At 38.6% G+C, this 26,197-nt stretch overlaps 2 protein-coding genes across 4 annotated transcripts; both read right to left on the reverse strand.

Annotated features, from left to right (window-relative positions):
* Positions 1 to 231: 231 nt before the first annotated feature.
* LOC113117402 (synaptic vesicular amine transporter-like) lies at positions 232 to 22,260 on the reverse strand. Of its 3 annotated transcripts, XM_026286042.1 has the most exons (17): positions 22,173 to 22,260; positions 21,223 to 21,314; positions 19,698 to 19,872; positions 18,414 to 18,750; positions 17,826 to 17,884; positions 17,571 to 17,654; positions 16,942 to 17,034; positions 16,082 to 16,171; positions 15,833 to 15,876; positions 13,102 to 13,162; positions 12,562 to 12,657; positions 11,400 to 11,478; positions 10,457 to 10,508; positions 9,934 to 9,997; positions 4,380 to 4,499; positions 4,136 to 4,269; positions 232 to 2,503 (listed from the first exon to the last, which is right to left on the reverse strand). In XM_026286042.1, exons 3-17 carry the CDS (start codon positions 19,828 to 19,830, stop codon positions 2,399 to 2,401), a joined length of 1,551 nt encoding a protein of 516 aa, XP_026141827.1. In that variant the 5' UTR covers positions 19,831 to 19,872; positions 21,223 to 21,314; positions 22,173 to 22,260; the 3' UTR covers positions 232 to 2,398. The 3 variants fall into 3 exon arrangements, with proteins under 3 accessions (XP_026141827.1, XP_026141824.1, XP_026141828.1); XM_026286039.1 differs by lacking the exons at positions 21,223 to 21,314; positions 22,173 to 22,260 and adding an exon at positions 20,219 to 20,337; XM_026286043.1 differs by lacking the exons at positions 17,826 to 17,884; positions 21,223 to 21,314; positions 22,173 to 22,260 and adding an exon at positions 20,219 to 20,337 and having other exon boundaries at positions 17,571 to 17,611.
* LOC113117403 (potassium channel subfamily K member 18-like) lies at positions 22,231 to 25,512 on the reverse strand. The gene is made up of 3 exons (XM_026286044.1): positions 25,147 to 25,512; positions 24,811 to 24,942; positions 22,231 to 23,009 (listed from the first exon to the last, which is right to left on the reverse strand). Exons 1-3 carry the CDS (start codon positions 25,367 to 25,369, stop codon positions 22,264 to 22,266), a joined length of 1,101 nt encoding a protein of 366 aa, XP_026141829.1. The 5' UTR covers positions 25,370 to 25,512; the 3' UTR covers positions 22,231 to 22,263.
* Between the last annotated feature and the right edge of the window lie 685 nt (positions 25,513 to 26,197).

The following is a 26,197-nucleotide window of genomic DNA, read 5'->3' on the forward strand; positions in this document are numbered from 1 at the left end:
CCCGTTCAAAAGATTTCAGTCAATAACAGGAAATAACACTCTTAAACCTTAGTGCAACTGAGTAAAGCAAAGCACGTTTTTTAAATCAATAGACCATATTAAAGTTCGATTTGATTGGATTTTCATTGGACAATGCAGTCCTGAATTGTCACCAGTACTAAAATGAATTATCAATCATGTAAAGTCTGTTGTGTTTGCAAGATGATGAATATCATTGGGGGGAAACAAGCATTATGCCTTTTTAAACATTTATTTTCTATTGTGGTCACACACATTACCTTCAGAGCTCTAAAGCTGATGTAAAACCTAACCAACAGACCAAACACTGGATATGAAACCATCAACTCAACCTCCTAGTTAATGTAGTTTAAACACAAACAAGACATACCAGTCTGAAGGCACACACTGACATTGGCACATACACTAATTTTTTGATAAAACAATTTGAAAATAAATGACCTGACACTCTGAACCCTTACTGGGTTAAAGGGTTAAAAAAACAACATTGAGGTTAAAGGACACTGCTGCAACTCAAACACTGGCAGCACATTTACAATCTGATTATAGTTTTGTGTTAAAAAATCATGTTTCACTGGCGAACAACTCCAGTTGTTATGATAGGAGATTGGGAGCAGGACACCTTTCCTCACATCGAACACAAACATCCTCCAGTTGTGCAGATACTTAAAGCTGAACTAACAAGATTTTTCTCAAAGGTTAGTTTTGGACACAACTGTTGCATTAAACTGATTGTAGCTCCAGTGGAAAACATCTCTGACTTATTTCCTGCAATCTAACTGATGTTTTCCTCAGTAAAACAATGCCAAGAAAATAAAGGAGATTTGAAGGCTTATTTCTGAACTGCTTTACCTGTACTAGTCAGATAATTGAACTCCAAAACCAATTATTTCAGCTCATATGAAAATGCCTGATATAATCTACTTGATAAACAAAAGATGGGAATTGTTTTTAATATTTAAGCTGTCTTTTAGGTTATGAAGTATGCAGTCGTTGGTAAAATAAGACTGAATTTTGTATCTCAGAAACACATTTACAGCTACACTCGCCATTAAATGGTGTTTGCAACATGTTGTCTGATTTTAAGGCATAGAATGCATCTTTATTTAATAATAATCTAAAATAAATAAGACCTTCACAGACTCTGACTTGATAATTAAGCTCAATGCCTAAATAAATATTTATAATCTTGATAAAACCCCAGTAATTTCATATATGGCTTTACATTTTAAGGATCTCAATTTAAGGCCATGTTTCATTTCACAGCCAGTTCAGTTTTTAAAAAGAAGATCAATAACACATTTACTAGAAGCAGAAAAAACTAAAGTCAAAAATGGGAAAGAGCAGTATTGAGGCATTCTTTAGAAATGAACATATTAGCATTCCAGCACATTCAAAAGACTTACTAAAATATATAAATATCTATATATACTATATACACTTTAAAAGCCAAATATAATCTAAAGTATCTGGATGCTTTCCAGCAATAATTGACTTTGTTTAACTAAACTGAAACAGTTTGTCACCATATGTAATCAAAATTTAGCTGTGGCTCATCTTTGATAGTACAGTACATCATTTTTACCGTCACATCACACAAGTCACACAAACAGAGCATGACAGGAGGAATAGCTGACATTCTGCTTGATTATCTGATGCTGTTAGACCTTTTGCTTCTTCAAAAATCTCCTCTCAAAAGCCTAAATGAAAACCACAGCAATGGAATCATATAATGTACCAGATTTGAAGAAATCGATCCCAAACGTGAAAGTTCAAGTTTTAATTGACCTAACATGTTCTTCAGCAGTTCTCTATAATATATGACGTAGTCTGAACTGATTATGATACATATAGCAACATTTTAAGGCCCATTTCAAGGTGAGTTCTGACTGAATACAATGACATTTACATCTATGAAAAGACTTTAACAGGACCGATAGATACATATATGAAGACCTCACTTTCCTACCACCACAGACAAACAATAAATATCCAGTACATATCTGCCCATTATGTTATACTGAATGAATCTCATCAACTACCCTGTCTGACTTTCGAATGAGAAAAAAATGAAAATTATTATTCGGAATAAAATTGTAGTTATGTTTTCCGTTTATCCTCACACACAAATGTTATCCAAATCGATAAGGCTGTTGGTTAGACATTTCACCCCTTCCACATTGAGAACAAACAGCAACGAGAACAACTTTGGTTTGCTTCAGAAGAACATGACCATCACAACCACAGGACAGTTTGGGACAGATATGGGACATTCTCACCAATCAGCATGGTGGTTTTCTTTAAAGTCTATTGTTTTCCTATTTCATACGACAAAATAGATACTCTGGGTGACGTACATGGCCTAGGGCTTTGATGAGGCTTATTCAGGGCTCTCTGGATCAAAATCGTCATCCATTTGGTAGCTGGAGCCCTGGGTGGAGTAAGAACGGGTCTTCATTGAGCAGTTCGAGTCCATCAGAATGGCCTGAAAAAAGACACAGAGATAAGAAACCATGCAGGACACCTTACAGTTGTTACATTTACATACAAACCACATCAAAGCAAATATACATAGACTTAGCATTTACACAACAATTATGTACTGTATGCAGGAAACAATGTAGCACAAGCTCCAATCTCGATTATCGATTTGTTTGCCCAAAAAGATTGTGCAAAAGATTGACAAGAAAGAGCAGCAGTGTACAGATGGAAAGGAAGAAAACGTTTGGAGCATCATTCTGGAATCACAAAATCACTTCTGTCTTATTTATATAATGAGAATTTTTTAATTTTTTATTTTCATTTATTTATTTTTTATCTCCAATGCTAATAATCCTCTTTAGACCTGCAGTTTTAAAAAGACCAGCGGTGACAAATAAAAACAACATCAATGATCAATTTATTAAACAAAACACAAAATACGAATGTAAACAATCTGTACCGTTAAAAGCACTTTATAAACAAATAAAGGTGAAATGCATTCCAAATTAATAAACCGTTAAATTGACAAATAAACACTTATCAAGAAATAAAATAATAAAATAAAGTTATTTTAAATTAATTTATTTATAAAATTTAAATAAATTAATAAATCACTTTTCAAATTTACGAATAAATAATGAATAAAAGAAATAAATAATGCATCATTTAAATTCATGTTTAGAATGTTAGCTATTGATTATAGTAATTATTTTAGAAACTATTTGTCAATTTGAAATTGTTTTTTGTGATTTTATTTTTAATGTATTTAATTTGATTAAATACTTTAAACAAATTCTTCATTTAATTTGAAGCTGGTACTCTGTGTAAATATGGTTGGCTTTTCAGAAAAGGACAAATAATTTAAAGAGTAAATTATTTAATCTAGGTCTAAATTTGGTTAACCTCACTTTCTCCATTAGTGATTCGATTTCACACCCAATGGAAGCATTTGTGACATCATCAGTTGTGGGTGGAGCTGATCGCTGACCAACTGAGAAATGGTGGGTTTATTGCACAGTGATTGAATGAGGCTTTGATAAAGACGTGCAGATCTGGCTTGTGTGCGTGTGCACGCTAGTGCTCTTCAGGAACAGAGTAGCACTCCTCTTGAGAAAGAAAGACTGATGCTTTGCTTTGATCACGCAGCATTTGAGGGCAAACGCACGAGTCTGTTCAGATCAACATCACTCTTTGATCTTAGCTTAAGGGCATCCTGCTCAGTTTTTATATGTAGTTATTATGTAACATAATGTCCTACTGCAGTCATATTCTATCATGTCAGTGACTTGAAGTTAGAGATGAAATCAAAATGAAAGCATGAGTGAATGACAGGTGGAGAGTGAACATGATTATTACTGAAATAATAATAATGATAATAAGGAAGAGAATATGGATACAAGTCAAGATACATCCGTCTACAATCAAGTCCCTACAATTCTTCTCATTTAATATACTGTTTCACATGGAAATTGTCACTCTTTAGGAGTAAAACAGATTTCCAAAGAATATTACTTGGAATTTGTGAATAAATGCATGTGAGCTGCACCACTGCATTAATATTTGTGTTTGAGAGCGAGTAGACTGGAATGAATGTAATGTATGTCGAATTGATGGATGAGATGTTGTGGGGTCTGACCATCTTTTCCTCATTAGCAGGAGGATTTCGCAGGAAGAAACAGAGAGGAGCGAACAGGATGTCTACCACACCAATGATGGTCATGAGCCAGGGGAAGCCAATGCTCCGCGCGATCGCCCCGCCTGCCGATGGACCTATACAACACACACAGCTGTTAAATGCTATTAACACATTCCCCTAACAATCTTCTAAGTAGAAATTCTAATTAATTCATGAAAATTAATAACAGAATTGGAAAACTTACCAAATGCGAAGCCCATGCAGAAGGCAACATCAGCAATGGCGTACACACTGCCGTACACAGACACGTGCCTCAGATCTACTAGGTAACCCATGATAGGCATCATGGAGGAGTCCACCATACCTGCAGACCACAAAATATGGACTGTGTCATAAAATGGGTCTGCCACTAGTAAAAATACTTCTATTTTCTGAACATAATACATCATTTTCATTACAAATTATATAGTATTAACATTTTTTTTTCCATTTCAGGTTTAATTTATTTATTTAAAAGGAGAAGCACCTGTATTATTGTAATGATGACAGACTCGACATGGGATCCATTTGCAAGCTTTTATTAGAACACTCGTAGTCGTACAGGCGAAGGGTCAGGATCAGCAAACACAGTATAGTAGAGATATCAGAATCGATAATCATCAAGGGTTGGCAACTGGGATAGCAAGACAGGGTAAAACGCTCAGAAATGTTAGCCGTGGCAGAAACAAGACTTCGCAATGAGGTGACGCCAAGGTCTGGCTTATATGGCAGTCTCTGATATGGAACACCTGGCCGGTGATCAGTCCAAGGTACGGGGCTGTTGGGTAATGTAGTGCGTATCAGTGTAAGTGAGTGTTTGGATGCCTGTAGGTGTCAGTATTCGGGCGATGGTGCCCTCTGCTGGCCTCTGGAGGGACTCACGGGGTTCGTACTCGTGACAGAGCCCCCTCCCTGCGAACGCCTCCTGGCGTGAGGTGGAGGGCGACGTCGGGGTCTTCCTCGAGGTCGAGGGGCCGGTTTCTCTGGATGTTCTCTATGGAAATCCGTGGTTAAGTTGGGGTCAAGAATGTCCTCGGCATTGACCCAGGAATGTTCCTCTGGACCGTACCCCTCCCAGTCAACCAAGTATTGGAGAACTCGTCCCCGACGTCTTGAATCAAGCAGCTCTCGCACCTGATAGGTCTCCTCGCTCTCCACCTGAACCGGTTGGGGACTCTGCTCACGGGACCTCCCCTCACCCTCCTCCTCAGGGGCAGCAGCGGGCTTGAGCAGTGACATGTGGAAAGTGGGAGAAATACGATATGTGTCAGGCAAAGCAAGGCGGAATGACACAGGAGTGATTTGTTGTGTGATTTTGAATGGACCCACGTACCTAGGACTTAGCTTTCGGCATGGCAATCTCATCCGAAGGTCTCTGGTGGACAGCCAGACCCATTGACCCGGTTGGTAGGTGTGTCCAGGGCGTCGACGACGGTCGGCCTGTTCCTTCAGGCGCCGTACAGCTTGTTGAAGATGTACATGGGCCTGATTCCATGTGTCCTCGCTTCGTTGAAGCCAATCAGTAACAGCGGGAACATTGGTGGGTTCACCTGACCAGGGGAACATGGGTGGTTGGTACCCTAGAACGCATTTGAAGGGGGTGATTCCAGTGGAAGGCTTGATCAGGGAATTCTGAGCATATTCGGCCCATAGGAGAAAACGAGACCAGTCCTCTTGATGGGAGCTGCAGTAGGAGCGAAGGAACCGAGTGAGCTCCTGGTTGAGGCGTTCCACTTGACCATTGGCTTCGGGGTGATAGCCAGACGTGAGACTTACGTTGACCCCTAGGGCTTGAAAGAAATCCTTCCATAAACGAGAGGTGAACTGAGGACCTCTATCCGAAACGATGTCGTCAGGTATGCCGTAAAACCTGAACACCCAATTACACAGGAGTTCGGCGGTCTGAAGCGCAGTAGGGAGTTTGGGTAGAGGTATGAGGCGACAAGCCTTGGAGAATCGATCGATGATCGTGAGTATGACCGTGTTACCCTGGGATAGGGGTAAGTCTGTGATGAAGTCTATGGCAAGGTGTGACCAGGGTCGTTGAGGGATAGGAAGAGGTTGAAGGAGTCCAGCTGGCAGTTGACGAGGGGTTTTGTGCATGTTACACGTCTGACAGTTCTGAATGAATTTAATGGTGTCGGGGTTAATGGTCTCCCACCAGAAGCGGTTCTTGAGGAGATGGAGTGTGGCTGTGATGCCGGGGTGACCGGAGGCAGGAAGACAGTGAATATGACTCAGGACCTGATCACGGTGAGGGGCAGGTACGTAGGTTTTATCCGGTGGACAGGCGGCTGGTGGTGCTTCTTGTGAATTGTGTTGTTCAATAAGAGTCATGATATCCCACTGGATGGGAGCAACCACCACATGGAAGGGCAATATGCGTTCGGGGACTGAGATGGAAGGGTCGTCATCATGGATACGTGACAAAGCATCGGCTTTAGTATTCTTGGAACCTGGGCGATAAGTGACATTGAACTGGAACCGGGAGAAGAACAAGGACCATCTGGCTTGGCGTGGGTTGAGTCTCTTGGCGGAGCGTAGGTATTCCAGATTTTTATGATCAGTAAAGACGGTGAAAGGATGAATAGCCCCTTCGAGCCAATGTCTCCACTCTTCAAACGCTGCCTTCATGGCTAACAGTTCTCTATCACCCACATCATAATTCCTCTCCGCTGGGTTGAGCTTGCGTGAGTAGAAAGCACAGGGATGAAGTCTCTCCTGAGGGCCTGGTCGTTGTGAGAGAACGGCCCCAATGCCAGTATTGGAAGCGTCAACTTCGACTAAGAAGGGAAGAGAGGGGTCAGGGTGATGCAGGATAGGAGCGGTGACAAAGCGTTCCTTTAATTCCTTAAAGGCTTGACGGGAGGCTTCGGCCCAGGTGAGACGATGGATACCTCTTTTGATCATGGAAGTGAGAGGACTGACGACTGTACTGAAATTTCTGATAAAGCGTCTGTAGAAGTTGGCGAATCCCAGGAACCGTTGTAGCTCCTTGAGAGTCTGAGGCTCTGGCCACCTGAGTACAGCAGAGACCTTACTGTCGTCCATAGCAACTCCCCCCGGACTGATGACATAACCCAGGAAGGTAGTGGATGTGGTGTGAAACTCACATTTCTCGGCTTTGGCGTACAGTTGATGTTCGATGAGGCGCTGTAGCACAGTTCTGACGTGTTGAATATGATCCTGTAGGGTGTTGGAGTAGATGAGAATATCGTCAATGTAGACCACAACAAACTTGTTCAGCATGTCCCTGAAGACATCATTAATGAACGCCTGGAAGATGGACGGACTATTGACCAGTCCAAACGGCATAACCCGGTATTCATAGTGACCGTTGGTTGTAGAAAAGGCCGTCTTCCACTCGTCACCCTCTCTGATGCGAATCAGGTTGTAGGCACAGCGTAAGTCAAGCTTGGTGTAGTATTGAGCTGTGCGAAGTTGTTCTAATGCAGCTGGAACCAGAGGAAGGGGATAACGGTACTTCACCGTGATCTCGTTGAGACCACGGTAATCAATGCAGGGTCTTAAACTGCCGTCCTTCTTTTTGACGAAGAAGAAACCAGCGGATGCAGGGGAAGTGGAAGGACGTATGAAGCCTTTCTCCAACTCCTCCTTGATGTATTTAGTCATGGCTTCGGTTTCTGGGAGTGACAGTGGGAACACACGACCCTTGGGTGGATTGTGACCTGGTAGAAGATCAACAGCACAGTCATGGGGTCGATGAGGTGGTAAGGTGTTTGCTTGGGTTTTGCTGAAAGCTGCCTTGAGGTCGTGATATTCCGCTGGTAGGTTGGGAACCTCGAATGACTCCTTGTTAATCGCCAACGAGCGCACTGGAAGAGGAGAAACGGTAGACAGGCATTTTGTTTGACATTTAGTACTCCACTTTAATATCTGACCTTCCCTCCATGATACTAGCGGATCGTGCAGTCTCAGCCATGGTAGTCCCAGAATTATGGGTGTATTAGACGTGGGCAGAACGTAGAACTGAATGACCTCCTGGTGCAGTAAACCGGCTGTGACGGATAGACTTTGTGTAAGGTGAGTGATGATACCAGTTCCCAGTGGACGACCATCTATGGTAGCTACAGACAGAGAGTTAGCACAGGGTATTAATGATACGTTGTTTGTTCTTGCAAACTCAGCTGACATGAAATTCCCAGCCGCTCCAGAGTCCAGTAAAGCGAATGTGGTCACTTGAACGTTGTTAATGGTCAGCTTCAGGGGTACAAACACACTGTTTACTGGATGGAGAGAGTGTAAGGATTCACTCACCAATTTGGATGAGACAGATGAAGGACGTGAAGGACAGTTGACTCGTTGATGACCAGGGGATCCGCAATACAGACATAGACGATTTGCCAAGCGGCGATTCTTCTCCTCAGATGAGAGATGATAGGTATTAACTTGCATGGGTTCAGAGTCCTCGACAGACTGAGCTGCTTTAATGACAGTACTGACATGAGAGCGAGGTTTACGTGAACGCTGCAGATTGTCAATTGCTATCGTCAACTCGATGAAATCGTTCAAACTTCTCCCCTCATCTCGACATGCTAGTTCAGTTTGTAACTCATGACTTAAACCCTTTCGAAACAGAACTTTTAAGGTGTCACTCACCCAGGTCGTTTGTGCTGCCAATGTGCGGAAGTTCATAGCATACTCAGCAGCTGAAGATCTCCCCTGAGAGAGCTCTAGCAAGCGTTCGCCAGCACTCTTTCCCTCCTTGGGATGATCGAAAACCTCACGGAAGCGTGTGAGGAAATCATTGAAGGAGGAGAAGGATGATCCATCCGTGCGCCATACAGCGGTAATCCAGTCAAGAGCCCTTCCGGTTAACAACGAGCAAACAAAGGCAACCTTACTGTTGTTAGTGGAATAGAGCATGGGTTGTTGTTCCACAAACAGCGAACATTGTAGTAAGAAGCCTTTACATTTGTTAGGGTCACCGTCGAATCTCTCAGGAAAAGCCAGTCGTGGGTTAATCTGAGAGGGCGTGGGAACCGCATGTGCAATGGCGGCCGCTTGTGGCGCGGGTGTCGTGACAACAGGACTATGGAGATTCTGAATAGCCTTCACCAATTCCTCCGTGACGGCGGTAAGATGATTTAACTGTTGCTGATTAGCAGCGATCTGACTTGCCTGAGCTGCCAGGTTGGTGCAGAGATGTTCATGGGCTGCTGGATCTTGTCCTGGCGAAGTCTTCTGTAATGATGACAGACTCGACATGGGATCCATTTGCAAGCTTTTATTAGAACACTCGTAGTCGTACAGGCGAAGGGTCAGGATCAGCAAACACAGTATAGTAGAGATATCAGAATCGATAATCATCAAGGGTTGGCAACTGGGATAGCAAGACAGGGTAAAACGCTCTGAAATGTTAGCCGTGGCAGAAACAAGACTTCGCAATGAGGTGACGCCAAGGTCTGGCTTATATGGCAGTCTCTGATATGGAACACCTGGCCGGTGATCAGTCCAAGGTACGGGGCTGTTGGGTAATGTAGTGCGTATCAGTGTAAGTGAGTGTTTGGATGCCTGTAGGTGTCAGTATTCGGGCGATGGTGCCCTCTGCTGGCCTCTGGAGGGACTCACGGGGTTCGTACTCGTGACAATTATAGTAAGTATATTACGCTAAATTGAACCTGTTTTATAATTGATGAACTTTACACTTTTATTGAAATGAACTGAATCAGCTTGACTTGACATTAGGGCAATAATATTTCAGGAACTTCTAATACAGATAAAGAAGCAAAGCTCACCTATTGCAAATCCAACTCCAAAGTTTGGCACAATGAGTCCGTATATGTCCTTTGCAAGAGGCACCTGAGGGACAATTAGAAGAGCTCAAAATACAGGAGGCTGGTGCATATATATATCTTAATATTGATTATGTAAAAACATCAAATACAGTCAAACATTCTGTAGAACAGGACACTGTTTATGTTCCTTTTCATAATCATTTTAACCCTGATGTTTTTTTTCCATAAGAATCATTCCAAATGTGCACTTGACTCTCATCTGAACTTGTTTTCCAGTCTAATCTGATAAGCATCAATAAGAGAACAGACTGTCTTCCTGCTAAGCAGGATATATCCATGCAAAGACAGTCAGAGCTATATTTTCAAAAGAAACTTTCTTTCCAGCCATCAACTGCATCAGTGGCCAACGAAACATCTTAGGTTTTGAAATGACAGAAAAATAAGGTGTTTAAATATTTATAGGTATGGTGTTCTCTCGGAGAGAAGTTAATCTCCAACAGGGATTTAGTCTAAAATAACTTACACAGAGAATGCTGACTCCAACCAGAACCATCCCTATAAGTGAGCACAGCCATCTACAGGGAGAGAGAGAGAGAGAGAGGGAGAGGGAGGGAGAGAGAGAGAGAGAAAAAAACAATTGAAGATGTGGCCAACAAATGTCTGCTGTTCTGAAGCAGAGGTTGCTAGGAACTAAGACATTCAGTAATAAACCTAGGTCACAGAGCTCGAACAACAGCACCAGTCCTAACAGAGAGTTCATAAATGTCACAGTGTAAATCTACAGGCCCTGCTGAGTTATTCCCCTGAAATTCAAATGCTTTGCCAGACATGCGTGTCTTTTCTTAGAAACATCTCCAGGCATTATATATATATTTGATCTTTCATTCAGCAAGGGATTCATTAAATCGATATTATCAAAAGGGAAGACATTTTATAATGCGACAGAAGATCTCTATTTTACATAAATGTTGTTCTTCTGAACTTTCTATTCAAAGAATCCTGGAAAAAATATCAGATATCCATCAAAATATTAAGCAGAAAAACAGTTTCCCAGCTTTAATAAAAATGTTACTTGAGTAGCAAATCAGCATATTAGAATAATAAATAATATTTAATTCTAATAAATAAATAAACAATACTGTAAGAAAAATGTTTAGCCAATGATATTCTCAATCCAGCCGACATTGGCAGGTGTTCATTGACTGTTCATTTTGGACCCTGCAGACATAACATGATAATGGGAAACATGTATATGCCTCTCATAAGAGCTAACAAAGGAGTGTGTATAGTTTAAACAAACAAATAAACAGCATGCTGCTGAGACTGATTTTTAAAAACACAATTACAAAACCTGGCGAGAGAAGCTCATTTAAAGCGGTTTCAAAACAGAGGAAGCTGATAGCAAAGCGGAGGAAGATAAGGAAAGAGAAGTAGGGGGAAAAAACACATTAATTTCCCTCTCCTACCTCCCCATTTTGTGAGCCAAAACAGCAAAGATGTTGGTCCCTATTAGATATGAAATGCTGGCCGGCACAAACGCAACCCCTAAGAGGAAAAAGGAGAAAGAGAGAGAGAGAGAGAGAGAGAGAGATATAAGATGACACAATATCAGTTTGATCTCAAAGCTGCTGTTCGTCTCAAAGACGCTGTTATGAAGCTGCTTCTCTCATTCTCCCTCTCCTTCTCTTTCATTAGCTCTCTTGCTTTCCTTTGCCTGCCAATGACACCTCAATATCCTGGCAGACCAAAGACACTCCCTGTTTCTCTGCTTTCCTTTCTCTCTTTATTATGGCAAAGCTTTGTAAATAACAGGAAAACTGTGGAGAAACCAAAAAGCAACTGTTTAAATTGTATTTTACAGGCTTTGATTGTTTGACACAATTCTGTAAGTATGTGGAAAATAATTTTCAACTATTTTACTACTAAATTTACTCAAAAAAATGCTCTTAAAATGTAATTCTCATCATAATAAAATAAATTACTACAATGCTAAAAAGTCTCATTCTCATTACAATAAATAAAATCATCCAGGTAATTTTATAGTATTTAAAATAAAAATAAAGTTCATTAAAAAAAATACTTTACAAATGTATTTTACAATTTAAATTATTTAGAATTTTTACATTAGAGCAGATTTAGAACTGAGCTTCATAAGAAAACTTCAGAGGGTTGTGAGTTGATGAAAAGCTTATAATAAATTAATTAAATAACAAAAAAGGTAAACATTAAAATAAACAAATAATACTTTTAAAATAACAAGTATTTTTTATTTAAAATATATTTTAAAATATAATTATTTCTTCGTGCAATTTTTTTTTTTCTTGTAATTTTTTCTGTAAAATACAACCTAGCCATTTTTATAAATATTTCTGTATTTACTTTAGCTTTTTCACTGTCTTTAGCTTGTGTCCCTAATGTAATATGAATATACTAATAAATAAAACATTCTTTAGGCTTTATTTGCCGTTTCTTTCACTTTGTCCATAATCGTTCATTGTAATTGTCCATAATAAATTCATAGTAATTCATGCCCTTTTTCTATCTTGCCCACAGTAACCATTTCTCTGGAAAGAAGGGAACTGAAGAAATGTGTAAGTGTGCACATTAACAAGAAGCACATTCTCCAACCTAGCTGCCATTTCCTGGGACACATAGTCTCCATCATCCAGATGGGGAGAGCTGGCTCCAGCATAGCAATGGCCATGTTAGCAAAACAAATGGAACCTGAAAAAGAAAAGTAGGAGGGTAAGTGGATTCATCCTCTGAAGAATTCTGTCTTTTTGTCCATCTCTCCCCCTCCATCAGCACCCATTCCTTTCCTTTCTCAGATATAATAAACAGCATCATCTTGCCCCTGCACTCAGGCCACTGTAATTGGAGAGAAGGGGAGGCAGAGACAAACACGGATGTGTTTCTTTGACCACTTCACTCTCTCTCTCTTTCTCACATATACACACACTTGACACTGTCTTATCCTTTTCTTACAGAAAGATGACCCTCTTAAATGTGTGGCACCCCCTAAAGCACAACTAATGGCACACATAATTGACTAAACCATTGGTTTCTTTCTTTGTTCTGTATTCTGAATCCATTCTTATAAAAAACATTCACCTTTAATAAGAAAATAAGGTTTGCACTTTGAATGAAGTTTGTGTCAACATGTCTGACCTGCTGCGATGAGGATGTATGGATCCTTCATGAGGGTAATTAGTGAAGTTCCCTTTTGGGTCTGGGAAAAGATAAGTCCATTAATATTAAGGTTTTTTTTTTTTTTTTTTTTTTGATTGCAAACAATTTACCCTGAACATCATTGTTACAGTGGGAAGACAACAGCAATGAGGCCCTTGCCAATTCAAAGCGTAAAATACACAAGGGACAACAAATCCTAAATACCATAGTTATCCATTTATTCCTATGGGGAAATAATAATAATAATAATAATAAAAAATGTTCAATAGATTTTTGCTGCATCTGAAGTAAATATCACAACTTTCTGGTAAGTTTTTCTTAATTAAATCCAAGTTTTACGTGTTTACTTTATTTATCAGGATATAATAAGACATTTATTTATGTACTGATATGGGATTTTATCTCATTCCATTAACAATCCTGGCCTCACTTAGGTCAGGCAAGTTTTTCTGACGTACACGTCAGGGTATATAATTCTATTTGAGAAATCTTTCTCTAGTCACCACAGCGGTTCCTACGGAGATGGGCTCCTTGAGAGTCACACAAGACAATATATATAATGATCCGTACTCAGTCTGTTCCCTTTATGACACCTCTAAGCGATCAGTGAAAAGAAGATCACAAACAACTGTATGGGTGACAAAATACAGCAGTCTTAACTCTCCATATTGATGTGGGAATTGTGGCATCTCTAGTGCAAATGCCCAGGCATCATTTCTTGAAGGGACTTTTTTTTTTTTACATTAGGTATGACTTTTTTGCCATAAGAGAAGTAAAGCATACTAGTTAAAGCATTAATTTAAGTAAGTAATTAAACGTTGATGCCTATACTTTTACAATGTTAAAACAGTTTCTTCTATAACAGTATGATACCTAGAAACAAAGAGTGAGCCATTTGTTGGTTGATTGGAAATTTGGAATTTGTGGAGATATATATATATATTTTTTTCAACCAATGGCAGACAGGGACACTGTTTAGGTAACCTTTTTGAAAACAATCATTCTTTAACATCTAACATTTCTTCAATCTACAGTAATTCTTCGATCTATTAACAGCGTTTTGCGAGACATGCCTACAATTACACTTTTCTTTTTTTTGGAGCAGTCACCAGGCAACGACCATTACCCCTCATTAAATCAGCACTTCTTTACTCCCCTTCACTGCACATACTGCTCGTCTGTGGACATGTCATCCCACTCACACCCTGGGACATTCAGTGGTACTGCTCTAACCAGGTAAAGATCTTAACCTCCAAACAATTACTTGTCACTTGCTTCTATTCTTACCCATAATCCTGTTAGATATTGACACTCAAGGGGGCTTCTGAATAAAGGATCTGTCTTAATTAACTATGACCTAATGTCCAAGCATTACTGATTTGAGATAACAGGCCCATCTCCTTCTGACCTTAACTGTGGTGATGACAAAAAAAATGAACCTTTAACCAATGTCACTCAGATCTGTTGAAAATATAATCTGACAGCTGGCAGAAAGTGCAGAATGACATTTGTCCTCAAATTATTATTATTATTACTTTTCTTTTTTGCTGCCTTAAAATATTATTACTCTTTCACATTACTGACTTTTTACAAGATTAAAGGTTCCAAAATAATTTTCTTGCAGTTGTGCCACAAAATAACCATTTTTGATTCACTGAAGAACCTTCTTGTGAACAGTTCTCAAAAGGACCATTTTTTCTTAGTGTGAAGAACATACAGTAATCTAAAGAACCTCTTTATATTTCATACAATAAAAAGGTTCCATGGATGTTACAGTTTCTTCACTGAACCATAAATTCCAATAACAAACTTATTTTTAAAAGCGCAGAAACATTTCTAATTAGATTTCTTTTTTAAAGCTTATTTATTGCTGGAAAGCAGTGGGTTATATGCTTCATTCCTCATAAAAGATGACAAAATCTCACAGATAACCCTAACACGAGTAGCTACACTGTCTGTAGGGGCACTTGGGGTCTCTGTGGTAACTGATACCATCAACCCCCATTGATCAAAGTCAGACATGCTTTGATTGGATCAGCCACTGAACATTTCCTATTACTGTGACGCAAACCAAAGCACTATTACAAACACTGTCCCTCACACACATTGCTTTCAACATGCGCTACAATCTACGCATGCACTCATTGTAATCCATATAAACCTATTTTCAATCCCAAATACATATTGAGGTTTAAAAGTAACCAGTGTAAGACCCAAACTACCCTTGCAATTCATTCTAGTCCTGCTACTGATAAGACTAGATCAATCAAAGTACCAAACACACTTCATCTCTAAAGCTGCTTCTCCCCGCTTTTGCCCACGAGAGGAATACCAAGTAAAGATTTAATGTAATGTGGAGCTTCTACAAGTTACAAAAGGTACAATTACTAAATGACAAAAATGACTAAAGCAATTACAAATATGAGCCCAAATCATGTTTAATAGACTGTTCAAATCATTTGCTAGGTCATAGTAAGCCTCTTACTCAGGATATTAGACCAAATAATTCACATTTTCAATCTCAAATATGAGTGGAGCTATAAAACCAAAACAATTACACCAAAACACACATTCTTGTGCTCACACAAATCCTTCCGAATGCAGAGCTTGACCTTTAAGCAAGTTTTTACCTAATGCAATTCATCAAAAATACATCAAAAAGCATTTTGGGAAACGAACCCCAGATCAGGAAAAAAGGTACTCTACTCACCTCTGGTTCAACCTTCGAAGGCTGAAGCACAAAAAGCTGCAAAGCTGCTCGTGAAAATGAGAAAAAACATCAGATATGAATCCAATCTTTTTCAGCATCAGAAATTCAGTTTTAATGAGTTTCTGTCACTAGGATTCAATTCCACTTTGTTTCACAATATCATGAAGCTTTGCTACTGAATCTGTCATTCCCATTGTTTAGATTGAAAAAATATTGGCAAGCTTATAGAAGAGAGATTGATGAACTCACCTCCATCAAGCACCGCCAGCACTGCCAGGATAAGGAAAGGAGCTGTCTTACCGACAAACTCATACATGATACTGCCAAACGGAGGGCCAACTGTACAAAACACACACATACTACTCAGTAAACTGCATACTACTCACAGACTTAATGCAAGCAATGCACCTCAAAGCATCCTCACTTTGAAAACCCCTGACATTGACCATATGTTGTGAATTAACACATGCCACAAATCCAATACTAATCACCCTGTAGAACATTCACATAACCATAAAGTTACCAAACCAAAGTAAAACAATAAATTGTGCTGCAACATCAATCTCTCTTTCAAGTCTTAAGCTGTCCAGATGAATATAGTTTTATAGGTTTTGAATTAAATTATTGTGCTCCACATTTTTCTGCTGCTCTCCACTTAATTAACAAGTACAGTATTTGTGCACTTGAATGATGGCAGCAAAATGCAATCACTTAGGACACACAAGATAGCTTTAATCTGGTGGATCAAATTTTTTAAAATACTTTACTTGCCATTATGAATGAAATAATGGACTATCAAGGATTAAACATCATGCAACAGTGGTTAAAACATGAGCTCATTAACGGGAAGCACTAGGTTCAGGCCCCACTCAAGGCATTTGTTCTGACCACTGCTCCTGGGCTTTAAACATGCCACTTAAAGTTACCTCCCAATCTTAAACTCCAAGGCACTTCATTCATAACCACCCAACTTAACATTTCTCTCTTTGCTTGGTATGCGTTTCAAAGGGTAAGATTAAAGTTAAGATTCCAGATCTCCAATTTAACAGTACAAACCAAGTTTTGCAGATCAAAATGTTAAAAGAAATCCTAAACATACAAGTACACACCCAAAACTCCCATGGCCAGTCCTCCCAGCGCAATTCCTATAGCATTTCCTCTTTCCTCATCATCTGAGTAAACACTCGCCAGCATCCCCATGCCTTCATATGACACACAGAAATTACAGAGGTTAAAGGTTTTTTACTTGTCTGTTATATTAGTATATTAGTATGTCTGCTTATATTAGCATTTTGTGCAATATAATTGTTTTTTGTTTTGTTTTTAGCGTTTAAAACAATATCTGCATGTGCTTATTGGGGGTATACATTTCATTCTGCACATTTTAAGGCAAAAATTATTCCTCACAATATTAGACTTTTAAATTCTAGCAATAATCCAAAAAATAAACTCAGTAAAATATGTTTTTTTATTTTTATCAAATAATAGGGAGTTTCAAGAGCTAGTTTTGTAATCTAGATCCAATGCTGCATACATCTTTGAATGGGAACAGGGTGCATTTTACACAAGCACCTGAAAACCATTAACATAAACAGTGGCTTTATGCATACAGAGATCTGAGAACATCAAAGTCAAAAGTGTTTTAGCACACTCAGATTTACAAATTGTGCACTAAATAAGAATTACATTGCAGGTTTTGCTTTTGAAATCTAATGTAAGGTTGCACAAGATCTGTTACCCGCCACAGAAGAACAGGAAGAGCCGACACCTTGTAGAGATCTGGCCAAAAACAGCAACGTATAACTCGATGAAAATGCAAACACTTCACATAGAGTAAAACACAGACAGGAGAAAAAGAAAAAGTAGACATATTTATCATAGAAACACACAACAGATAGTTTGTAGCTAAATCTTCCAATGTACAGTGCATCTTCTCCACCCCTTTTCATAAAGACACTTAGAAATTAGATTAATGTTTAAAAAGTGTACTCACTTATGGTTGACACAAACATGATGCAGAAACCAGCAAACATCGGGATCTGGTATCCTATTCTGCAATTATAAATATGGAACTTCTTAAACCTCTTGCACCAACATATTCCATTTGACCACAAACATTGAACTTGGTTCAGTGCTGGCATCACTCAGAAGTAAAATCAACATGTTATTATACTATAATAATCATAAGATCATATAAATCGTGTTTTTGTTTAGTTTTTACTTTTGCTTCAGATTTTGTGAGTTATGATTAGTGCATTACTAACGATGATGCGCTTTGCTAAAAAACTGACTGATCCCAAAATTTTGCGATGAATAGTGGAATCCGTTCAATGCAGCGGTGCTGTATTAAACTGGACTGGCCAATACTCAGCATGTAGAGGGATGAAGGCACATGCACGAGTGGTCACACATCACTCAACAGACAGAGACAGAAAGAGAATTGCACTGCAATATTCACCTTACTTACACTCCATTTACACTCACTGCAGGCATAAACATATCATGCAATCTCATGCTCCTTTTGAGAGAAATGCTAGTTGCTATTCTTTCAAAGATAAACGTGTGATTTGCTTTAACCCACCTGTTGGTCAGGGGCCCTATGAAGGGGTTAGTAATTAACTGTACTGTTGCTTTAGAGGCAAACAACAGACCCACTTTTACATTCTCATTCAGAAGCTGGTCATCTGCTTTGGGGCAGTCTGACTTATCTTGAGGGGGCGTCACAGAAGTATGCTTTGGGGTCATTGGGCTAGCCGTGCTCATCTGTGGGCTGAAGTCAGTCAGGCGTGTTGTGTTATCGTACAGAGAAACAATGCTCTGAAAGGTACCAGATGGGGACAGAGGAGACATGGAGTGATTTCGGACCGACTGAGCAGCCTCGTCGTCCACTGAGTACAGGTAGCTTGGAATAATAGGCACTACAGAGAGAAAAGAGTAGAGATAGATAATAATAGCATGAGACAGAGATTGATATCTTTCATTTGTTTATACATGGTCTTACATTATATCCTACATTACTTGAGGTTTCTCAGTGAGCACGCTTTGCTCTACTCTTAAAACAGATAATAGGCTATTCAGAAAATCACAAAACAGATTTAGAATCAATGTTTGCATCATTTTCCAGAAAAACTAAAGTTCAAAGATTTATCTCGCTGTGTAACACCACATTCGACCTTTCAAGTGAACAATTGGGTTTGATGCGTTTGACATTATCATGCGTAAATAACCCACAGGGACACCGTGTGCGATAACGCTCAAAAGCCTCTTCATTCAACACTTCAGCCAAAGAACGACAGGTTCATTTTCCGCCTGGTTCCGTCTGTATGTACACACAGGCCCATATTCCCATTATTTCCAGCTTAACTGCCGTGCCCGTTTCTTGGCTCGCGGACGTGAGAACAAACAATTTACAATTTAACGCGCGAGTCCCTGTCACGTTATTATGAGAGCGCGCGCACGCGGACGGAGCTCTGGAGCCACTGGAGTTAACACAGGAAAACAGTCTTTTAGGATAGTTTAAGGTAACTATCCTAGGCATATTAATCAGATTTATCAATTTACTTTCAATGTACGTTTTTTACACAAATAAAGTTTTTGAAATAATTTATATCAAACAAATAATCAGTAATGCTTTTAAAAATCGATTATAGAATAAATAAATAATTAAAACATTTCTCAAAAAAAAAAAAAAATCCTAATTTCGTTAATTTAAGAAGACCCGCCCTATTAATTAGAGACCCGCCATATTTTAATTATAACATTTATATACTCTTAGCGAACGTTTGAGCTTCATTTGAATTCACATTAAAGCATACATAATGCAAAATAAGAAAATATTTGAGGTGTGATCAACAGTAGCACTTACCGACCACCGTCAACAGCATGTTGTCCAACAGCAAAGCAATGAAAACGATCAACAGAATCAGCCTCCGAGACTGTCTTTCTTCTCTCAGCCATGTTAATAAACTAAAATCTCTAAGGGCATCAAATAGTCCCATTTTAATAAAAATCCAATTGCCAAAGAGCGAGTGAAAAAGATCCTGCAACAGAAAAAAATATAAAAAGAGACTGTCAAAGAACATCTGTGCCATCAAAACATTATAAAATTAGATTAAACTTTATTGTGATTGCACATGTAAGGTAGCTACAAGGCAACGAAATGCAGTAAAATATGTTTAAAAGAAACTTGAGGGGATGATTACTAATATGTGAGAAATATATCAAATATTAAAGTCAATTTACACTTTAAACAATTATAAATAGGCTATATGCACTGAAGTTTTCTGAAAATAATAAACTATCAACAATTACGTTTTTTCTCTTTCTTATGCCAAGCCTAAATATTTTAAATGAATAATAAACCCACAGTATGGTTTTGATCCTTACCTTATAAGCACATTTGCATTGAGCTTTGCTGTCAGATCCCGGGTGAAAGGCACTGGATGCGGAGCGTTTTAGTTGCTCGTCGGCTGTTTGACGTCACGCTGTTTCGCAGTGTGTGTGTGTTTGTGTGTGTGTGTGTGTGTGTGTGTGTGCTGCTGTGCTGTGACACCGACGAATGAACCGTCACAAAAAATGAGAAAGGTAGGAACATCTTATTTACTGCTTTTATTTTATGTATAAATATTTTGAGCCTTTATTTAATATTAAGTTACATGTAAGTTCTTTATATGCTATTATTTTCATATTACTACGATGCAAGTCGTATGTGTGCTTTAAGATTGTGATGCTGTTCTTTTAGCCGACTTGACTGGTGTTAGGAAGTTAGGGGAAGTTGCAATCACCAGCAGCTTGACATCAGTCTGATATCCAAGTGTTTCAGTGCGTTTTACCAGATGAGTGAAATCAGCAGCCTTCTCTTCTTCAGTTTAGTTTTACAACAGCGCTATCTGGTGTTACTATATGGATTTGGTAAGTGTTAAAATTTAATTAGGTAGATTCTTTTTTTTACGCGTCTTAATGAAAATTCAAACTATATTTTGTATTACCATGCTAACAAAAATGTTTTATAAGAACGTTTTGCTATGTTTATATTAAGTGGCAACGTTAGGATATTTCTGAATGTGTTCTGAACGCTCAACACGTCCAGTTTTTAAGGGTTATACGAACGTTAAGGGGGAATTACATTGCACAATTTTGAAAACATGAAAATATTGCTTTTGAATGATATTTCAAACAAGTAGTGCATATAAAATTTTAGAAGAATGTCAAAGATTTCAGAAAAAAAACGTTCCATGAAAGTTGTATAAATCACGAGTTTGTGCTAATGTTTTGAGAACATAATTAAACAAGCCTAACGCACACCTTTGAGCGAACATTTCATTAACATTACTGGAGAAACGTTTGTTCATAACTTTGAGAAAACCCTGCCAGAATTATGAGAACGTTACCTGTTAGTTAAATGTGTCCCTTGGGAATTAAACCTTTGACTTTTTCTTGCACCAGTTGAGAAAGAAAAGAAGAGACGTGGATAGAGATATTTCTGTAAACATAAAAACTCATCAAATGGCACAAAATGATCCATTTATTCACTTTGGTTTCAAAGTAAATAATATTACACAGCCAATTAAATTTCACAGCCAAGATATTACAGGTGCTTAATCATATATTATACATACCAGCTTATGTATAAGGGCTACTGAATAAATTAAAGTGCCCCTATTATATTATATTATGGTTAATTAAAGATTCATATTTTGGTTTTGGGAGTCCCAAACAAGCAGGTTTGTGATGCTTTGTGCACAGCCGTTACTGGGTAAACAGCTATTTTACCGCTCCAAAAGCGGCACCTAGTGGCAAAGAATGAATTTGCATTTTCATTCAAATCAACCAAGTCTCAAATCAACACGAAAAGACCCAACAAGTGGGCGGGCAATATGGTAATATTTAATGTTGACGTCAACATGAGAGGACTTGGGAATAAAATAAAAAAACGACTGGTTTCAATGAGTCGACTGTATACTGTGCACTTTCAGATTTAAAACTTTGCAGGATGTTTTCATTCACTTAAAGCTGTGTTACACACTGCATGAAATGTAATTTTCAAAAATCCAAAAATAGGGGCACTTTAATTTTATATAAACACTTACTTTCATAGCATTAATGTCACTTAGAGAAAAGTAATGAATTGATCAGAAAGTTAAATCATACTAAACTCTTAGCATGTAATAAAAAAATAACATGCAGTTCCTTGCTTTTGCCTGAAATAGTTAACAGGAGTGTGAGTTTCATTTTGAGCCTCTCTCCTATACTTGTTCACTGCAGCATGACTATGGTTAATTTCCCTTCAACCCACTGTATATCAAAATGTCAATGATACCTTATAAATATTAAAACTCACTTTCATCTTGCGCTGAGAATGCTCGTGCTTTCCTGTAGTAATTTCATGAGCCATTAGCAAAGCCACAAAAACCATCTGCTTCTTTCTGCCTTCAGTAACGTTCTGGGTCTTTGTGTATTTCCACCTTGCCCATGCTAACAAACTTCATGCAACGACTGTAAAAGCTTAAAATTTGTGATTGGCTGAGTTTGAAGGCCATGCTTATAATGGCCATGCCTGTGATAATAAACAAAAAGGTAACCATGAAGTATTTGGGGTGTTCAGGCACAATGTCCCCAAAGCCAATAGTGGTCAAGGTGATGAAGGTAAAATAAAAAGCATCAAAAAAGTCCATCTGCTTCTCCCAGCATCTCAGAATTTGACTGCAGAGGAACATATAAGAAAATACTACCAGCAAGATGACCAGCGGAGGGACTTTACTCTCCGTCTCCTGTCTAATGCACTTCATATGGTTAAGATCTGGGCATGAGTAAGATTTTGTTAGAGCGGTTTTGAGCTTGACGTTCTCCTTAATAATCATGCGGTCAAAGATCTCTCTGTTGTTACGTATCTGCAAGCATTTGCATCTGAGGGCCGACTGGAACATATAGGTGCCTTCGGTATTAGCACCTTGAACTTGTTTTGTAGATGATGCCTTTTCATGTCTGTGAATGCATGAGCGATGTAACTTCCGTCCTCTGAAGAACCGGCTGAGGTAAGTGTACGCTTTGGAAAGAAGAACAGCTAAGATATCTCCCACATCTGAAATGACTAGCAGCATGAGAGGAATGCCCACCATCGCATACAGGATACAAGCCACCTTGCCTTCATAAGTCACTGGATACATTTGTCCATAACCTGTTATACAAGAAAAACAGAGCAGAACTGACAGTTAGAAATTATATTTCTTACAGAATGTCCACTTTTCTTCACCTATTAGGCAAGGAGTGCCCAATCCTGCTCCTGGCAATCGACTGTCCTGCAAAGTTAAGCTTAACTCTAATTAAACACACCTTCCTTTAATTTTCCAGTGGTCCTGAAGACCTTAATTAGTTGCTTTATGTGTGTTTGACTAGGGTTGGAACTGAACTTTGCAGGACAGTTCGTCGCCAGGAGCAGGATTGGGCACCTCTGTATTAGACCAATGGGTCTCAGCAGTGCCATCTGCTGGATGTCGTTCACCAGTAATACAATGTATAATAATAATGCATGATAATTTACTTTATATAATGCGATAGCCTGAAACTGTCCTCATAATATGAACCCATAAATTTATTTGAGATTTTAATAGGTTATTTTCATGGTCATATGGTTGCTAGATTTTATTTGATCAAGTACTCAAGTACTGTCTTTACCCAAAGTTCACCTGTTTTGCTGTCCTGTTTTGTCAAAGCATTAAAGCCAAATATTTAAACATTTCATAGCAATTCGAAAAAATTAGGTTGTTTAACATCTGTAATTGTCGGACGACAAATAGGTCTCAGTGTATCCACTGTTTGGGTAGGTGATAATATCTTCTTCTTTTTTTTCTTTTTTTTTTTTAAATCAGAGGTTGATGTAAAAAACAATATGCTACAGAAGGAAAGTAAGAGATGAACTCATCTGAACTCATCAGGCTCAGTTGCCTCAAAAACCAATACTCATTAAAGTTAGCTGCTGTGATAATCAAAGATACGCCCTTCCTGGATAACATAATGGACATCCACAGCAACAGACTGCTGCGTTTGGCTCTTTTGTATAATTCTTTTCTGCAAGAAGTCCTGAAAGATGAAAGTTTACATTTAGTTAATATCTGAGCTGTGGTTAGCTGCGACTTACAGAGTGCAGAGAGCGTAACGTAAAAGGTAAAAGTTATATCACAGCATACAGACAAAAGATGTGCTGCTTCCATGTGATTCTGTATGGTAAATCATAATGTCATTACAATGCCTCTCTGAAAAGAGGCCCATGAAAAGTTTACGTTTTGCTGGTGAGGGCTAGTGTGTAAATCAGCTGGTGCATAATTCTGGAGTCTGGTGCATAATTCTGCCTCCCTGTTGTTTCCCGTCTAATCTACACTTTTCCATTTAAACATCTCAAACTGAATACGTTTTGAAAAGTCTCGCAAGTTTTAACAAATTTTTTACATGTTTCGTTTTTTAAGTTTTCTACATAAATTATTATATTTTCAAATGTTTGCTCTGGGTTAGGCCTATGAGAAAATAAATAAATTGGTGAATATGAAATGCAAAAGGGACAGATTTCTTGACAGCAGAAATTCTCAGCTTAAACCTCATTTTTTCCCATTGTATGAATAATGCAACACAAACAAAATCAAAAGTCTTTTCAGTTTCTTACACCTTCAGAGGGCCATTCCGTTTATACTCACTGATATTAATTAGATAGCCTATGGAAACACAAGTAATCCTTAACATGCTGATGGATGCTGTCTTATCATAGTTTGGCTGGTTACTGTGGGCAACAGTGCAGTTGTGTGTGTGCACTGCTAAAGACTACAGCCAAAAGACAAAACTTCTCAAGCAAATAACACACTCAATGATGCTCTGAATGCAACAACACTTCGAGACAGACAGACTTAAAATATCTTGGTTCAGGTTAAAACGCAGGATAATAGAAATCTTAACAAACTTTAAAATGCCAGAAAAATAAGGCCACTCACCTACAGTAGTGAACAATGTACAGCAGAAGAAAAGTGAACTGTAGAAGCTCCAGTTCTGATACTGCCTTTCATTAAGGAATTTGGACAAAATATGTTCTGTTTTCCTGAATAACGCCTCCCGTGTTGAAGCATCTAATTAATAAAATGAAACAGGGAACAATGCTAATCAAAACGTACGTCTAACACAAATATCTTATTTAAAAATACATAAATAAGCTACATATTATTTAAATAGCTAGCCTACCACATAAAAATACTTATAGAATAACTTAAACGCAGCGAAACAACACAAAGCCTACAGGTTATACTCAATTATACATAAGCTCCAGGTAAGACCTGTGTGGTTCTGCACCGTCTCCACCAGTTTTCGCGCCACCGCACTGATGTTCTCCGGCTCATTGAATGGTTTATTCTCAACGTGTTGAAAGATCAATGCGCCAAAAACTGCGTATAAAACGAGCGATAAAATAAGGAAAACATGAGGAAACCAACGCCAAAGCAGTATCGGGCATGTTCTCTTTGAATCTGACTTTCGTCCCTCTTCAACCTCCACGGACATCTTTCAGTCATTAAGAGAAGAGATAATGTCTGAGGAGACGAGACTGTCTTCTCGTGACAGTGTGGTTAAGAGCCGGATGAACTCCACCTTGCTGCAGAAACAAACCACACACATAAACTGTCTGTTCAACGTAATGTTTTATTTCTTAAATAATGATAACCTCACCGGAATCACAGCTGTACCCCGACAAAATACCTCATTAAACACTTGTAGCGTTTCAACAAATACTAACTGATTAACATACAGTTATACGAAGAGACAACAAGCAGTGTATCTCGTGCAGGTGTCAAGTTCATGATATCATGTTTATCGCGCTGAAATCCTGCCGTTTTTAACCATAGTAGTTTAGACATCTGATATAAAGTTTTGTGAGAGCACACATCCGATGCACACGAATGCGGCTGTCACAGTACTAAACTGAGTACTAAACTAAAGTTCTCATTCACACAGAATCAAAATCAGGATTACATTTATTGCCAAGAGCAGAAGATAATCTGAAAATCTGGAAGATAAAATTATAAAATACAAAATAAACATGAAAATTAGCATTGCGTTAGCAGCGCAAAAAGTTGTGTGTTCAATACTCAGGGAACACACATAGCCTACTGATAATATACATGCATATAATGTACATTTCTTTGAATAAAAGTGTCTGCTAAATGCATAAATGTAATAATTCCTTATTTGTATAGGGCTTTTCTGGGCACTCAAAGTGCTTTACATAGAAGGGGGTAATCTCTTCTACCACCACCAGTATGCTGCATCCACCTGGATGATGCGACGGCAGCCATATTGCACCAGAACGCCCACCACACACTAGATTATTGG

Source organism: Carassius auratus, chromosome 17, assembly GCF_003368295.1.
Source record: "Carassius auratus strain Wakin chromosome 17, ASM336829v1, whole genome shotgun sequence".
Lineage (NCBI taxonomy): Eukaryota > Metazoa > Chordata > Actinopteri > Cypriniformes > Cyprinidae > Carassius > Carassius auratus.

What these genes read in the sequence shown, in the direction of transcription:
- LOC113117402 (XM_026286042.1), bottom strand. Translation starts at nt 19,830, where the DNA reads ATGGGACTATTTGATGCCCTTAGAGATTTTAGTTTATTAACATGGCTG. An exon ending in TTGGAGTCAGCATTCTCTGT is followed by an intron (nt 9,998 to 10,456) that starts GTAAGTTATTTT and finishes ATTGTCCCTCAG; the next exon opens with GTGCCTCTTGCAAAGGACAT. An exon ending in CTGCTAATGAGGAAAAGATG is followed by an intron (nt 2,504 to 4,135) that starts GTCAGACCCCAC and finishes GTCTTTTTTCAG; the next exon opens with GCCATTCTGATGGACTCGAA.
- LOC113117403 (XM_026286044.1), bottom strand. Translation starts at nt 25,369, where the DNA reads ATGTCCGTGGAGGTTGAAGAGGGACGAAAGTCAGATTCAAAGAGAACA. An exon ending in GACGGTGCAGAACCACACAG is followed by an intron (nt 24,943 to 25,146) that starts GTCTTACCTGGA and finishes TTTATTAATTAG; the next exon opens with ATGCTTCAACACGGGAGGCG. An exon ending in TACATTGTTCACTACTGTAG is followed by an intron (nt 23,010 to 24,810) that starts GTGAGTGGCCTT and finishes CTTGTATAACAG; the next exon opens with GTTATGGACAAATGTATCCA.